General features: G+C 42.2%; 1 protein-coding gene across 1 annotated transcript in view; it reads left to right on the top strand.

Annotated features, from left to right (window-relative positions):
* Positions 1–7,917: 7,917 nt before the first annotated feature.
* The window catches only part of EPAS1 (endothelial PAS domain protein 1), a 108,504-nt gene continuing 100,451 nt past the window's right edge, over positions 7,918–15,970 (top strand). The window contains exon 1 of the mRNA XM_009676281.2: positions 7,918–8,938. Within this exon, the coding sequence (XP_009674576.2) occupies positions 8,931–8,938 (8 nt within the window). The 5' untranslated portion in view covers positions 7,918–8,930. The remainder of the gene's footprint in view (positions 8,939–15,970) is intronic.

The raw sequence follows: 15,970 nt of genomic DNA, 5'->3' as shown, positions 1-15,970 counted from the left end.
TCTTGAGATCTGTAGCTTCTTCTCTGTAGTTTGCTATATCACTTTGGTAAATCCATGTGTTTTTGGGATCAGTGGCTGATCCCTATAGTCAACCTGTTTTGCATGGTTTCAGTAGTAAAATGAAAGCTGTCAGAGGGGGTCCTCTGATGTTCTGACCTGTTTACTCTTACCCCTTCTCACTATAGGGATGTCTAGAGGGACAGAGAAAGGAGCTGCAGGCGAAGTTTAGTTGCGCTCTAGCAGTCCCATGGAGGCAGAGGCAGGTTTGTGGGGTGAGAAGCTGGGATGAGTGGGATACAAGAAGCTGTGTTTCACTTTAGCTAAGTGTACAAAAACCACCTGTTACTAATACTTCCCTGTCTTGCTAAAGGGTTGAAATGTCATTCATGAGTGAAGGTCCAGGCTAGCTTCATCTGTGTATGGCATAAACTGTATGGTTTATGCCTAGTTTAACTGCCAGCACTTCCCTTTTCTAACAGAATGTTACATTTTTAATGTGTGGTTATCCCTGGAGCAGCTGTAGGACCTGTAGTAGGTCTGTCCTGAAGCACTTCGAGGGGAAAAAAGACCTAAATATGGGCGATGACTAAAACTTGGGCCCGACGTTGCTAACGAGAAAAAAGAGGGCTCTTATGGTGAGGAACTAACTTGAATAATGGGGGCTTCATTCCTTGTCCTGTAGCCTGTGAAAAGCATAGGGAAATTAGTAGGTTTGTCTGTGATTGGACATAGAAAGTGAAACAGTTCTTATGGTGAACATGTCTCAGGGTGCTTTTTGGCCACCAGTGCTGTTGCAGCGTCCTGAGCTGCGATCAGCTGGAGAACAGAGGGAAGCTAGTACATTGGCTTCAATCTACCCTTTTGTTTCACTGTGTATATTTTTTTCCATATTTTTCTTTTTGCTGCTCCGTTTTCTTTTAGAAGCTATTTCTCTGTATTGGCATTTGAAAAGAAATAAATGTTTTTGTGTGAGAAACCACATGTCATAGTGACCTGGGGAACCTACACTGTATTTCCTGGGCTGTTACAAAATGAAATAATTTTTTTTTTAATTTTCCTCTCAAACTCTTTATTAATCTAAAACTTAAAGCACTCCAATACCCTAAAACAAGGCTTCTCAAACTTCCTGAGAGAGAAAAAACTTTAAACAATCTTGTTCTACACAGAAATTAAATGCTAGGCTACTTTCTGAATGTCTGTGATATGTCCTCAGTTTTGGCTCTTTCTTTGTGTGCTTATAAAGGTTTTTTGGGTTGTCTTTTCTCTTAGCTATTTGAACAACCCACTGAGGTCTTTCAAATCACAGACTGAAAAATACCTCCTTGCTTCATATTTTATTTGATCCTTTGCTATCTGTTTTTTCCATTTTATTTCCCGTTTAGATAGCCTCATTTCTTTCTCACTTTTTTTCTTCCTTCCAAAAGTCAAAATTGTAAAAACTAAGTTAGAACTGCTCTCACAGTGATTCTTATGCTTTCTGCTGATGGGTGTTTTTTGTTTTTTTTGGTTTTTTTTTTGGTGGGGGGGGGAGAAACCTTAGTTTCAAGTTAAGTGATTGGGAGGATCTTGTCTATTACCACAAGTGGGGATGGTTTTGTTTGTGGTGTGAAAAACATCCCTATAAACAAAGAAGTTCACGCTTTCTGATGGGAGTTATCAGATGAAAATTCTTTAATAGCATGTTTGAACCTTCAGTTTGAAACTTACAGTCTTTATTTTGGGAAGTATATGCGTTTCTTCTCGCTTTTGTCCATAGTTTGACTGATGAAAAAGATATAATTGAAAGGTAAAGGGGAGAAAGTGGAAAGTGAGTTTGGTGGTAGAGTTCTTAATGATGTTTTTCTTTCTTGCCCCATTGCTTCAGGGGGAAGGGGAGGAACGGAGTGGCGTCAGCAGGCGTGGAGGCTTTGTGGGGCAGCAATGCTAAAACAGGTTTCTCTGAGCGGTTGAAAAGAGCTGCTGTGCTCACAGTTCTGGTCTGTCTTTGCCCCTTCTCTGCAGAAAGCAAGAGGGCCGCTGATGTGTATATAACCGACAGCTGAATAACCCAGAACTTATCATCCCCGCTTTACCGCCTCTGGTTTGGCTTTTCACGACCCCGTTTAGGGCTGGGTGGCAGCAAGACCGATCAAGGGCAAGGTATGAGCTCTGGGAGGAAACTGAGCTTACCTTTTTCCAGAGATAGCTTCCTTATCCAACCACTTACATTTTATTCCCCTTCTACATGCATACTGGTACACTGACCTGAGCCATGCTCCTTGTACCAAACTATGAATAGCCCCATGCTAAAACTAAATGTTTTTGCTGGGCTAGTTAACCTGGATCAGTTATCAATTGGCTGGATGCGCAACTACCTGAACAAATGTACCAGCATAATGTGAGTGAGGGGGCTGGAGGAGAGCAAATGAAGAACAATAGTGAGGGAAAGGGACAAGGGGCTGCTAAAGCTGGAAGATGTGCCTGTCAAATCACAACATAAGAGGCTGATTACAGCAGCAGAGCAATATGTGTTGTACTAGAGACCCTCCAAAATGCATCTCTTGAATAGGCTGGAGAGGCATATGTCCTCCCTTGTCAACACTCATTAGCAATCAATGCACGGTCAGGAGCATAAGAGCTTGGTTACCTCTGACTAGATGAAGGCAAAGAGCTTTCAATAGTTACAAAATGTCATTGCCCTATTGGAAATGTAGCCTTAGTAGGTTAGGGAATTATTTCTTTTAATAACTGCTATTCTTGGAACAACAAAGACAACTTAAGTACATATACGCTCCTCTTTTACGAGACAATGTGAAAGGCAGACAAGGAAAATGAAAACCATTCATTTGCTATGTCCTCTGTCACACTTGGGTACCTTGCTATTGCACACTCTAAAGTCTACCTTCAGTAATTCTCGTGTACAAGCCAGAGCCCAGTGGCAGATAGTTTGGTGTCTGGAACTGAGAGCAGGAGGAGTTGGGCAGCTTGGACGGCCGCTTTCTAGATGCGATCCTCTTAGGGTATCGGTTGCTCAGAAATGCGAAGTGTTGGCGTTCTAAGTCTTCCTCTCTTTTTAGATTTGATTGTTGCTAATGGACTCAGAAGGTCTGTTCCAGGTCAAGTACACTTCACAGTTAAGGGATCAAATTTATTTTCATTCTGTGGAGCCCTGATTATCTTGCATATGTTGCACAGGGCGTGTGGAAAATGCAGAACTTGGTCTGTGCTTTGTTAAGCTTATGGTGCATGTGCAGGGTTATTTCCTAAAATGAGGAAAGCCTTCCCCCCCCTCCCCTTTTTTTTTTTTTTTTTTTCCCCTGGTAGGAATACCTATCCCCTGTAGTTGAAATCTTCTTAGGTGGGGAATAATTTCTCTGCTAATGAGACTGATAGGTGTGCAGCTTCCCCCAACAACAATTTAAGGTACGTTCTGGAAATTGTTTCCTCTTAGATTTCTGTGAAGTCTTTGGAAAGAGGTAGGATTGTGATAAGAGATCTGGGGTCATAAATGACACCTGAAGTAGTTCCTAGTACCTTATAATGGGACTTATGCTGCAGAGAAATTTGTCTCTTACCAGGATTTCATCCAACCTTTTCACCAAGCATAATTGAAATATTTAAAAAGATTGAATTAAATTGTATTTATTATCTAAATAGCAGTTCAAGCAGTAATTAATTTTGCTTTTAAATGAGCTGGATAGCACAATCCTTACCCAAAGCTGTGCTTTCTTACTGTTGACTTAGCAGCGTAGTTATTCAACTTTACACGTTTGCAGTTTTGTGCAAAAAAAAAAAAAAAAAAAAAAAAGCTAGGTCCCTCGCCAGCTGGGTATGGATCTGTGTTGGTAAAGGATAGAAAGTAAATAGCAGATCACATAATATTGTGTTTGTGATTTGATCTCTGTTCCTCTCTGCTGCCAACTACCTTTGAATCAGGAGATAAGAATACAAGTGAATGAAGTTCATGGATGTTTACAGTAAACAATGTAACATTTCAGAGCCCTAACGCTGCAGGCAATGCATCACTTCAACACAATCTTCACCAGTACTTGCTCCAGGACACCTTTAGACTGCAGTAGCCTGTTGGACATGCAGGACCTGGAGGACATAGGCTTGTATTTAACTTCTAAATCATGTAGAAGACAAGGGGCTAAGCTTGAGTCCTCCATGTCCAAACACAGCACTTCTTTAAATTCTGTTTTTTTTCTGGTGCTTGAATATCTTGATTTGTCACAGAAAGACAATCTGTTTAGATGCCAGCTTCAGAGGGAGAGTTCCCAGGGAGTTAGGAACTACTTTCTGGTTGGTTTGTTTTAATTCCTTCTAATGAAGAAGGAAGTGTGCATCTGGAAGATGGCTCTTAGCTGTAGCTCTGGCACGTATGAAGGAATAACAGGCTAGGTGAGAATATCCAAACTCATCCCTGCTTACAGCCATAGTTTTGAATTTTGATTAGCCTTTTAAGATTTGTCTGCGTAATTCAGTGATGTGCTCTGTGGGTGCTGGGATCTTCTTAACCATGTTGGGTTAGGCCACTTTTACCCTTGCCATGCAGAACTGTGACTTCTTGGGTTTGATTAATTTTCTTCAAAAGAGAAGTGGGTCCAAAAAGAAGACTCGTTCTCCATTGCTTGTGTAGTTACTTTTGGCTGGATTAAGTTTTCAAAAGAAAACACTGTTCAATTTAGGCTCTTGAGCATTCTTAAACAAAGCTTTCAAGTCAAGAAAGAAGACAGGTCTGATGTATGCCTTCTTCACCTTCTCTTCCCCATTTCTAAATCACAGTGAGCTGATGTTTAAACTACTAACTTTATGGGCCACTGTAGAAACTCTCTCTGCCCCCATGTGATCGCTTGTGAACCCCCTGAGCAACCCCGGAGAGAGGCTGAGTGTGTCAAAGAGATGAGGCCTCCTCCACTGAAGCCCAAAAATGCACCCCGGTAGGGAGGCCCCTTGGGTGACTGCGCTGAGGGAAGATGAGGCAAAAGACAGAGGCATGAGATGGCCTGACCTCACAGTCCCTGTGAGAGTGCTTCACCTCTATTCCCTCAAGGTGGGAACTGAACAGGAACAGGGCTGTGAATGGGTGTGCAAAGAAAGCCCATGCTGAAAGCCCTTGGAGGGGTAGAAGTGAATGAAAGGGATGGAGGGCTGGCCTCTCCGTTTTTTCAGGCCCTTAAGGTAAAAATTCTGGTCAATATCAGTTCTTGAGTAATAGATTTTCCTAGGTTATTACCAGCCTGTGGATGCTCTCTTAGATTTTTAATTCAATTTATGCTATTTAAATAGAATTTTAAAAGTCTCTAGATTGAGGCTGGAAAAATGCATTAAAATAGTCTAATATGACCCTTTGCAAAGAATACATCTTGACTAGTGATGCCTGCAGGTAGCCCAATGACTTAAGAGTGGACCTAGTACATCTCTTTGAAAGGTATCCTTTTCAGCCCTGATCTAAAGATTGCTACTCCTGGAGCATTTGTTGCAGCCTTGTGTAATTTGAATTCTAGTTGTTTTGCCTTTGTCTGAGAGATGGAGCCCTCTAGTTACAGCTATTCTCTCCTTGTATAAGTACCTGTAGATTTTGATCAAGTTAACTTTTGACCTTGTCTTTGATAAGTTAAATCCCTAAGTCATCCTCGCTGTGAGGCTTTGTGTCAGTTTTGTTTCGCTCTTCTAGACAGATCTGGGCGTGGGAATGTGGAGGGAACAGCAAAGGTTCAAATCCTTGGTAAAAGGAGCTGCTGTGCATGTAACTGGTTTCTAATGTATTGCCTTTCTGCATCCATGTGCATATGTTGGTTTGTTGAGGTAGTTAAACGTTATTATTCCTGTCTCCCCAGTTGAGAAACTGGAGCTGAACAGTCAAGTAACTTATTCCAAGTCATGCTGTGAAGCAGTGGTAGCTCTGTGGCACCCGCCCCAGCGCTCTGTCTGCTGGATGGCCGCTGCAGTGCTGCTGCCCACATCTGAAACTAAATGTTCCCTCCAAAATGACTTTGAGATGCTTGTTGTTACTGTAACATGCATGAATGTACACTCCCTCATCAAAATAAAATCAGCTAGAACATTGATAAAGTTGGAAGGTCTAGCGCTTTCAGAAAAGTTCACTGCTAAGATTGTTTATTAAAATTTATCCCCACTTTTATACCTTGCAAAAGTGTCTAGTTAAGTCGGTGAATGTGCTTTTATTTATTTTTTTTACAAACGCTCTTTGCCTCACTAAGCACACAGAACATCAGCAAATTGCTAAGTAGCTGAAAACACTTACTCAGTCAAAAATGTTAAAGCAAAAAATATAAAAGCAAATTGAGCTTGTAATTGAAAACTCAATGATAAGGTTTTTCTCTAAAAATTATTCTGATAAATGTCTTTGCTTTTGAAGGATTGTGGGTTGGACTTCTGTCATCAAACAGAGTAAAACAGGATCTGATGTGAACAAATGTATATTTGATTTTTTTAATTATTAGTCTTAAGACAAACAGATAGCTCACAGTGGTAACAGGTAGTACTAATGCAGCTGCATGTGTATTATTGAGGCACCAGAACCTGAAACAATCTGTAACTTAGGGCAGGCTTCACAGAAGCTTGCAAATCCAGTTGGTGATGTCTAGAAGGAATATGAATATTCTTACCAGGTTGTGACCTTGCAAATTCCTTTACAGGGCATGTTCTTTGTCATTGTCTATGAGGCTGACACTGTTGCATTTCAATGTGTTTAAATTTCTTTCCATTGTTTGCTTCTGGAATGCATGTTCTTAGTCATCTAGCAACTGAAGACGTGGATGTCATTTTGACTCCAGCCTGTCCTAGGACACTATCTCTAACGCAACTGTAGAAGAGGATAGGTATGGCTGATAATAGTGTTTATGTAACATTTTCCTCAAATCATGTATCCTGAATAGGGTGAATAAACAGGCAAGAGCCTATTTTTGGGTACATTAGTGTTTCAGACCCCTGTTGGTAATTGGCTGGGGGGAGGACTAATTTTTTTTCAATTTTCAGCCCTTTGAACAATCTAGTTTATCAGAAATTCAGTTTATTCCTTGACCAAACAACTTTTTGACAGAAGCAAACATAGTTTGTAAAGGCTAGCTTGTCTAATCAAGAAGCACAGTGATAGCCAGGTTAGACTTTAAAAGGGCCCAATTTGGAAACTGATATGCAACCAGTGGAAGTGCTGCTTTTCCTTCCTCCTCTTCCCCCCCCGGCCCCTTCCCTATGGAGTTTCTCTTTTTTTAGAGGTAAACCAAAACATACCTGAGATCCTACTTCATGTATCTCGCCATCTTTTAGTTCCTGTATTTCCTAGTGGAACATAATTCACAAGTGTGTGCCGTAACATTTGCAAGCAGTCTGCTACATCAGATGTTTGATTCAAGCTACCTGAACAATTCTGAATTGGGGGGAGGGGAGCAGGGACAGGGAACACCAAATATGTCCTTTCGTTTTTAACAATTTACAAAGTGCACGAAGGATGAACTAATCAAATCACAGTAAATAGTTCAATGTGTTCCCATAGTTATCTCCTGTCTTGTCATTGCTAGGTCTAGAGTCACTAGGATTTGAGTAAAGCTGGGTTTATTATTAACCAAAACTTATGTAAGATGTTATTGCATCTGATTCTATTTTTGCAATTACTTGGACTCTATTGATCTCTCAAACCACCTTATGCTGTCTGTATAGAAGTGCTCCTATGAAGCTCTTGCAATTTGCACTGTGTGGGCAATGAGTTGGAGCTTATTCTTAGAGACTGGCAATAACGGTGTTTTGGCCTGTCTTGCTTCCTGAAAACCAAAATGTGATGCCTTTGTCTTTCTGAAGGGGTGGGGTGCGGGGGGGGAGAGGATGCCGGCTGAGGGGCAAGGGACAGTACCTACCGTGCATACCGAGCGGCACACTTGAGCTGGAAGGTGGCGTAAGCCTTGCTGGCAGGCGGCTGTTGCGATGGCGGCAGGAGCCAGGCCCAGCGGTGCGCCGTGCTGCGCGTGTCGCGCCGAGGCTCCGGGCGCCCTGCCAGCCACCGGAAGGCGTGCAGCCTTCTCCCGCCGCGCGTGCGAAGCCCGGGGAAAGCGCTCCTTAGAAACCAGCAGCAGAGAGCCTTGAAAAGTTGCACGTGCAGAGGAAACGGGGCAGGGTGTGTAGGCTTTCCGAGCAGCCGACCGGCCTCTTGTGGGAAGCTGGCTGTACGGCAAAACGAATCCCTCCTGACAGGGATCCTCAGCCCTGAAGCTTCTCGGGGAGTCAGGTGAGTTCTCCAGCTTGGCATGAGCCTGTGGAGAGCCGTGCCCTCAATTTCGTGGAAAAGTATGTACTTGTGCAATGTGGGATCGACGAATTACTACGGTGCAACGAGGCACCAGTTCAGCCCTTTGGGTTTTCTCAGTGTTATCACTACTCTGACTTTTTTGGGGAGAGGCATGAGTGGAAATGGTAGGGCAGGACCCAGGGAGCAGAAATCCCAAGACGGATATTAAGGGGGCTTGACTTGGGGACAGATGAAGCCCTGCCGCGAGTGATGAGGAGTCGGGGAATGAAGTCTGCCCCTCTTTCCCTCAACTCTTGCCCGCCCCCAACAAGCACTGAACCCCAACGCTTTCGTTCAAGCAGACAGAGGTTTGCGTTCCCTGGGGTACGTGAGTGCAGTAAGGCAAAAGAGAACGTAAGCTGCCTAATAACATGCTGGAGTCAAATATGTGCTTCACTTAAATGTGTCCCGCTCATATGTAGCGTGTGAAAGAAGGGGAGGGAAGAGCGTGTTTAATTTTTGGTGGGTTGGGCTAGGTCATAAATGTATACATAAATATGTGGGATGACTTCAAGCCTTTCTGTCTCTGCTGCATGTTTTATCCCGCATGTGGTGGTGGTGGTGGTGGCGGCGGCGGCGGCGGGGAGACTGGAGACCTGGGAATTGGAACCTGTAGCTCCTGTGTCGAAACGCGCACGTCAGCTTTATGGAAAGGTATCCCGCTATCTCTAATCCACTTATCTGCCAGGAGCCTGTGTTCTTTACTGATGCTGACACTGTAAATACAGCACTTATGAAGCATTCTTCACCATCAAGCAGTGGTTGGAAGTCCTCACCTGTCGCCTCAAGGGCAGTTCGTCCTTGATTTCCCAAACCCTCTACATAAGTGAGCTCAGGGTGAGATACTGCTCCTAGAAACACAGGTGTTTTGCCGACTGAGGGCCAAATCTTAATTTCAAATCTGCCTTGTACCTCTCTTCAGGGATGAAAGCATCTTGAAGCTTCTGTTAAGTCTAAAGTGTTTGTCAGTGCTTCAAAGATAAAAATTGTCAGACCATGTATCAACCGTTGCTGGAATGAAACAATACGATGAAAAATGCAGCTTATCTGTGCCAATCATATAAAAGTATATGGTAGTTCTCCCAGGTTTTGCCTAAAGCTTTTCCATTTTGTTGCTCTTTAGGAACAGAGGATGTGTCTTAGGGTGTATCACAGAGCCCGTGCTCCGAGCTGCAGCTGTGGGTGATCATTGCTTCTGGAATAAGTCTCTTATTCCAGGGGTGTGAACAAGCCTCTAGAGAGGCTCGCACCTTGAGGAGGGGAATATGGGCCTTTCATATGACTGTTTTTTATCTCTGCTTTACCTGAATAGTAACAGCTGAAGAAAACAGGTTGACTGATACACGTGCTGCTGCAAAACAGCATTCGTAAGGTGAAATCTGTCCGCTTTTCCCAGGCAAGCGTGGGGGAGGACTGCTTTGCATTTTTCTCCCCTATCTTGCCATAAGGTGGTGCTTGGAGGTCCTCCCCCCCACCCCACACACACCCCAAAACTTCCAGGAACTTAATTATCTCTTACCCCTTTGCCAAGCTGGATCGGAATCAGACAAGTTCAAAAGTTATTTGAGGCGGAGGGAGGGACTGAGAGCTTAATTGCATTTTAGGATCATAGGATAATTTAGGCTGGAAGGGATTTCAGTGGGTCATCTAGTCCAACCTCCTAATCAAAGTAGGGTCAACTATTTTAGCTTATGAAACTAAGCTATAAAGCAAAAACAAACAAACAGAAAACCCCAAGCTAACCCAAAACTACTGAATCTACATCCTGCAGTAATTACATAAGACCAGAGTACAGCTGTGTATGTGTGTTACACAAGCTCTGATTTCCACAGAGCAGCGGGCTTGTTCCTTGTGCTTTTGCTACCAGTTGTGTCCACATCTCCTTATTTCTTTTTGGAGTAGAGAGGGTGGTGTTGGATCCAAAGAAGAATTCGCACAGTCTTGAGGGCCTGCCTGTGCTCTTCTTAGTCAGTGAAACACTTGCAGAGGCAGGCTGGCCCTGACTGGCATTTCAAGGGTGAACAGAAAGCCCTTTCCTGAAACGCTGGTCAGAACAGGCAAAACCTTCTGGGGCTCTTCCTAGCAGACTTGCATCACCCATAGGGAAAGCAAGTTGCAGCAAAAAGCCGAATCCTGGCCCTTGGGTACTACTCTCAATCAGTAGAGCTGACAAGGATTTTTTTCTGCAATATGTACAAAGAAGAAAATAGAGGGAAAAGATTGAAAAATTTAGTTTTAAAAAACGCATAGAAACCTAGGTAGTTTACACTGAAATGTATCTTTTCCTTTAAAAGAAGGAAAACCTTTTAACATTTTCCTTTGGTGCACTGAGTCCAAACATAACAGTAACAAGCTGGTTCATGGGAACCGGAAACTGAGACAGACTAGAAAACAACATCCTTGGAGAGGAGAGGGGAAAAAGAGAGGGAAAAAATGCTGCTTTCAGGACTTTTTTTAATTTAATTTTATTTTTATTGCTGTCGGAAACAAGTGACCTACTGCAGCCAAGTAGGCCTAAGACTAAAATAAAAGGACCTTCAGAAGGCAACCAAAATACACAGACCAAATACTGTACTCAACATAAGTGTAATTGCTACTGTGGAGTGCATTCCCCTATCAACATATACCCTTTTAATTTCTGAGGAAAAACAAATGGAACTGGGAAGTTTCTAAACTGAATGTTCCCAAAGGGGAGAAAAATCAGGCTTAAAAGGGAAAAATAGACAAGAACATGAAGTCTGTGTGCAGATAAGTGCCTGTGGGGAGGGAAAGGAACTGGAAGAAGGCCTGATATGAAACGGTTCTCACCGACATAAATGGAAGGATATAATACGCAGAAAATAAACGTTACTATATTTGTGTATCTATGTGCCATAAAGTTGACAGATGCCAAGTTTTAAACAAGACCACAATTATAGCTTATTTTGGGCTGGAATAAGATGCAGGAAAGATTGCCAGTTTTCAGCAAGGCATAGGTCTAAGAGTTGGAAAGTACTTGTTAGATCACTCTAGCCTGTTGTTCCTGCCAATAATGTGATTCCTCTGTGAGACGCCATTCCAGTAACATGCCCGTGTACTCAAATGTAAATAAATACAAAAACAATTGAAAGTAGACGTTCACAACTAGTACATCAGTCAATATCACAGGCACGGGGATAATGAAAAGCAGAATTACGGGCTCTCTTTCCCTCCTGCCTATGTGCCTGCTTCTGCTGTGCAGTTAAAAAGTCTCAAATTCTGACAGTGAGGTCAATGTGTTCTGATTACAGCTGTATTCTGAGAACTTCTGCAGTACTAAAACAGCCTCTACGAAATACACTTGCAACTGAACTAACGCATGCAAAACTTTGTTTTCCCTTATCAGTCGACAGCAACTTTTCTGCTGTGAAGACAAGCTTTCTGTATAAAATAGTGGGTCAAACTTCTGGTGAAGTTTGTATGTTTCGAACTTCTAGTATGTTTGAAATAATCAGTGCTGCTAATTCAAGGGCTTGGGAAGGGACATACTTTAGACTTTGAACGTGCAGCTGAAGAACAGATTTTTTTGGTGTTTTCTTGAGCATCTTATTTTCCGTTTCCTCAGTTTATAAGTGTATTTACTCTTCAGGGCTCTGTGTGAGAGATGGTTCTGAGGAATAAACCCCCTCAAATTTGGTCAATGTTCCCTGCTAGTCTGAACTGATATACAGCTGCTTTCCTTGGCTATTTATTTCACAGAAGAATCACTTTTACTACTAGGCACGCTTTTTTGCCCTACTAACTTACTTTCCACTGCTTAATTTTATCTCATGACACTTACTTGCTTTGTATTTCTCTGAGTGAAATCACTTATGGTTTTGGGCTTGAGATGAAGACTTCTACAAAAGCTCACAGGTCTGTCTCCCTTTGCTGCTGGGGACTGCACAGCCAAACAAGATCTGTTTTGTGCTTATGAAGAAGCTTTACTCAGTTCCTCCAACCACATAATTGTTTTGAAGCCCTTCTCCAAAATCCCTCGCAGTTGTTTATCTTTCTGAAGTTAAGAGGAAAATCCTGCTGGATTGTTACTGAGCTTGCAAAGAAACATTTTTTTGCCCTCTCTAATTCAAGTCTTTTAAAGGCTAAAAGTTGTTGGCCATTTCTTTGATCACAAATCATGTTGCCTGCTCTCACTGCAAGCGCCAAATTGGTTACCACTGGAATTTAAATCCAATCATGCAGCTTTATAGCAGGTATGAAATAGGCCCCATCTTTCATGCTTCCCTGTTACTGTGTTTTAATTAATATTTGTCAACTTTTCCTTCCAAACGCTGTGTAGCGGATGCTTTCCCACGTTTTATTCCATTTGGCTGTATCCTTATTTATAATTTTGACCCTCTTCTGCTCATCATGACATCTGTGGATAATACTTAACATATTATTCAGGCCTACTTTCCTCATAATTTAAAAACACTAAGGGATATGTAGTCTTCCTTAATCTCACCATTTTTTTCCCACCAAAAAAGCATTCAACTGAAAAAAGAAAGGGGAAGGCAGACAGGGTCCCGAAACAGTACTTGTTGTTCATGCACAGCTAACTCTAGCTAAAGTAAACATTAAGATTTACTTAAGGACAGGTCGTTAGACAGTATCACTTTGCAAACTGTCCGTTAAAGATCTGGTCGTCACTGATTTATACTGGTTGAGAGTTTCTATTCTATATATATGTGCTTTTGTAGTTTTATAGGAGCCCTGTTACTTTCTTCTGCTGAAGTTGAACTCAATGAAATCTTAGTTTTATACTAATTTCACAAAGCTGGGATACTGTTAATGAAGTGCTCTGTGATCTCTAATTCATCAGTCTAGCTGAAAACTTAATTTCAGGTATGTGACATCAGGCATGCTATTCACCTACTCTGTATTCCAATCTCTCGTTCAGCACCTTGTCTTCTGTGTAGAAGCACATATGGATCTTTGCTTTTTATAAGAATCTATTTCATGAAGGGACTGTCCAAGATGGAAAATGCTTTAGCACCAGAAGAAGATGTAATGCAAAGCAATGAAGACAATCACAGCAAATATAGAGAAGCAGCCAAACTTGCAGACAGCTGTGGAAGACGCTATGCTTTGCGTTATTGCTTGTCGGCTGAAATAGTGCATTGAGATATCTGTAACTAAGGACCGAGCTTTTTCAAGCCTTTTGTAGTCTTAGAGACAGCCCATCTATACCAGGCATTAACAGACAGCTGCTTTAGCAAACTCCCCAGACATTTATTGTGCCACATGAAGATGCAAATTTCCTGTGATAAGTGTTGTTTTCATGTGTGTGTGGGTTTTTTTTTTTTTTTTGGTCCTCCTTTGAATTTCAAAAGCATATTGTAAACCTTTTACCTCTCCGGTTGCAAGGGATCAGGTGCAAGCAAACACCGTTTTTATGCCAGTATGTCTAACAGGATAATGCTGTGCCCTTTCACATGACAGTTTCTTTTGCTCTGCTCCTGTGACTCAGAGGATGCACAGATAGGTGCTGCATCTCCTGCACTGCCTGGTGAGTCAAAGGGCTTCTTACCCCTTTGTTCTCCTGTCCTTTCTGGGAGAGGTGCCACAGACCATGGAGCTGGTGGCCCTATGCTCCTGTAGTTCCAGACAACTGAATGACCACTGAGCCAGCCGGTATAGCACTGACTGGTAGCTGGCATAAGGTAATTTGGGTTGAGATCAGGGTTGGGATCATTTTTTCCTAGGAGATGAGGCAATTCTAAACAGCATCCCATGGCTAGTCCCGTGCACTAACACTAATCATGTTGCTAGAGAGCCTCTGCAGTTTTCCTCCAGTGGTTTTAGGAACTAACCACACCTGCTGCTGGTTTCTACAGTACCAATTTACAAGATTGGCTGGTTTGGGTGAGGAAACCCACACTTCCTGAGGTATCCCAGGGAGCTCAAAAGCCAAGATCTTCAGCAAATTAACCAAACTGCTGATTTGGAGCATTCTGCTTTAGAGGCGCCTGTGCTTCCTCCTCCCGTTGAGGAGACAGCAGCAGTTGCATGCTTTCAAATGTCAGTAGCTTCTGGTATGTCTCTTGTCACACACCTGGAATCACTAGGTGTGTGGTCATGTGTGTTTGGGTTTTTTTTGTCTGTTTGCATTTATCCAGGAGTAGCCTCCTACTGTAGAAGCAAGTAAGTAGGAGTCCCTGTGCGCTCCTACTCAGGCAGGCAAATGGACAAGTAAGATTCTGGCTTCACAAGGTGAATTAAGCAGATGTATCACTGCAAAGGGAGTCTCCCTCTCCCCCCCCCCCCCCCTCCTTTGCACCAGTTACATGATTATTGGACTCTTGGATATAATTTTTTGCTGGTATTAAGACTGAATCATCTATATCATTTTTTGCTGGGTTAATAAGTTGAAGTGGCTCATAAAATAGTCTAATAAGCATCAGACCTGGTACAGTGTAAGACAGGAATGGGTGTGAGAGTTTGGACGGCGGAAATGCTTTTCAGTTGTAATGAGTATTTAGTTAGGCTGGCTCGCTTGCTCTCATGGAAGTGTGGTCTTACTCCTGCAGCAAGGCCTTAATTTTTTGGGCAAATGTATAAATGGAGTGAGAGGCCAGAAGGACTCCAGGTTTATGCCAATTTGTACTGTTTGATTACCCTACTGATAAGACAGGATGCTGGTGCTTTCTTTTGTTGGCTGTGGAGCTCTGCTGAAGTGCTAGAAGGTATTACAAAAACTGTTACTGGGGAGGGTGGAGGCTATTTCAGTTGTCTTTAACTCAAAATTCTTAGGCATTCAATTTTTTTCGAAGTTACCAAACTATCCTAGGCGATTCAGTTTACCTTTATGAAAGTATAAAAATCAAGATATGCTTGTCAGAAACTGCTGATGTAACTGTAAGAAAATCATTGGTAACAGTTATCATAGGATAACTGTTCAAGAAAGAAAAAAAGACTTCATCTCTATTATAATTTAATGTTAAATAGTATTTCAAGTGCCTTGATGTTTTGAAGGAACTGCATAAATTTTATGGTCTCAGTTCTGTCCTTTGTAATACTTGAGTGATATTATTGCAAATATGTGGTATACAAAATTCAGTCTAGAGTAATGCAAGGCTAAGGCAATACAGCTAGGAACTGCATAGTCAGCCTGTGCAAAACACGCAGCTGGAAAGCAATGTTAGTGCAGCAGCATATGCCATAAAAATCCAATGGATATGTTTAGTAAATGCTGAAACGTGTCTGCTGTGTAATGGCTGCATCCCACTTAGTTCAGCTCCCTGGGAGCCCTCTTCATATCACTGGAAAGTGCACTAGGTGTCTTGCAGAACAAAATGGAAAGATATGATCCATCTTTGAAGAGGCTACAGCCTGACACCAATGACAAGCTAATAAAAAGTAGAGGGGGAAAGGTACAAGGAAAGATAAGGGTCATAGTAAAATGATTATGTGATTATACAGTTTGGGCATGTTCACAACCTGAAGGTTAATTCTTGATCCTGCAGCTTGCAGCAACCCACTCACTTGCTGCAAATTCAAAGCCCTGGAGGCTTTGGGGGATTCCACAATAGGGTGTCAGTATTGTACATTTTTCAGGAAGGGGGTTTTCAAAAATAATATTCAATATTCATAGTTGGATGATAACTGATGCTAGAACTTTTGCTCTACTTATCTTTTAGTGAAGTGATTTTTTTTTTTTAAATTGATTTCCTTTAAAAATAATAATCT

Source organism: Struthio camelus, chromosome 3 (assembly GCF_040807025.1).
Source record: "Struthio camelus isolate bStrCam1 chromosome 3, bStrCam1.hap1, whole genome shotgun sequence".
Lineage (NCBI taxonomy): Eukaryota > Metazoa > Chordata > Aves > Struthioniformes > Struthionidae > Struthio > Struthio camelus.
The sequence above is the reverse complement of the archived record's forward strand: the minus strand, read 5'-3'. Positions and strand labels throughout refer to the sequence as shown.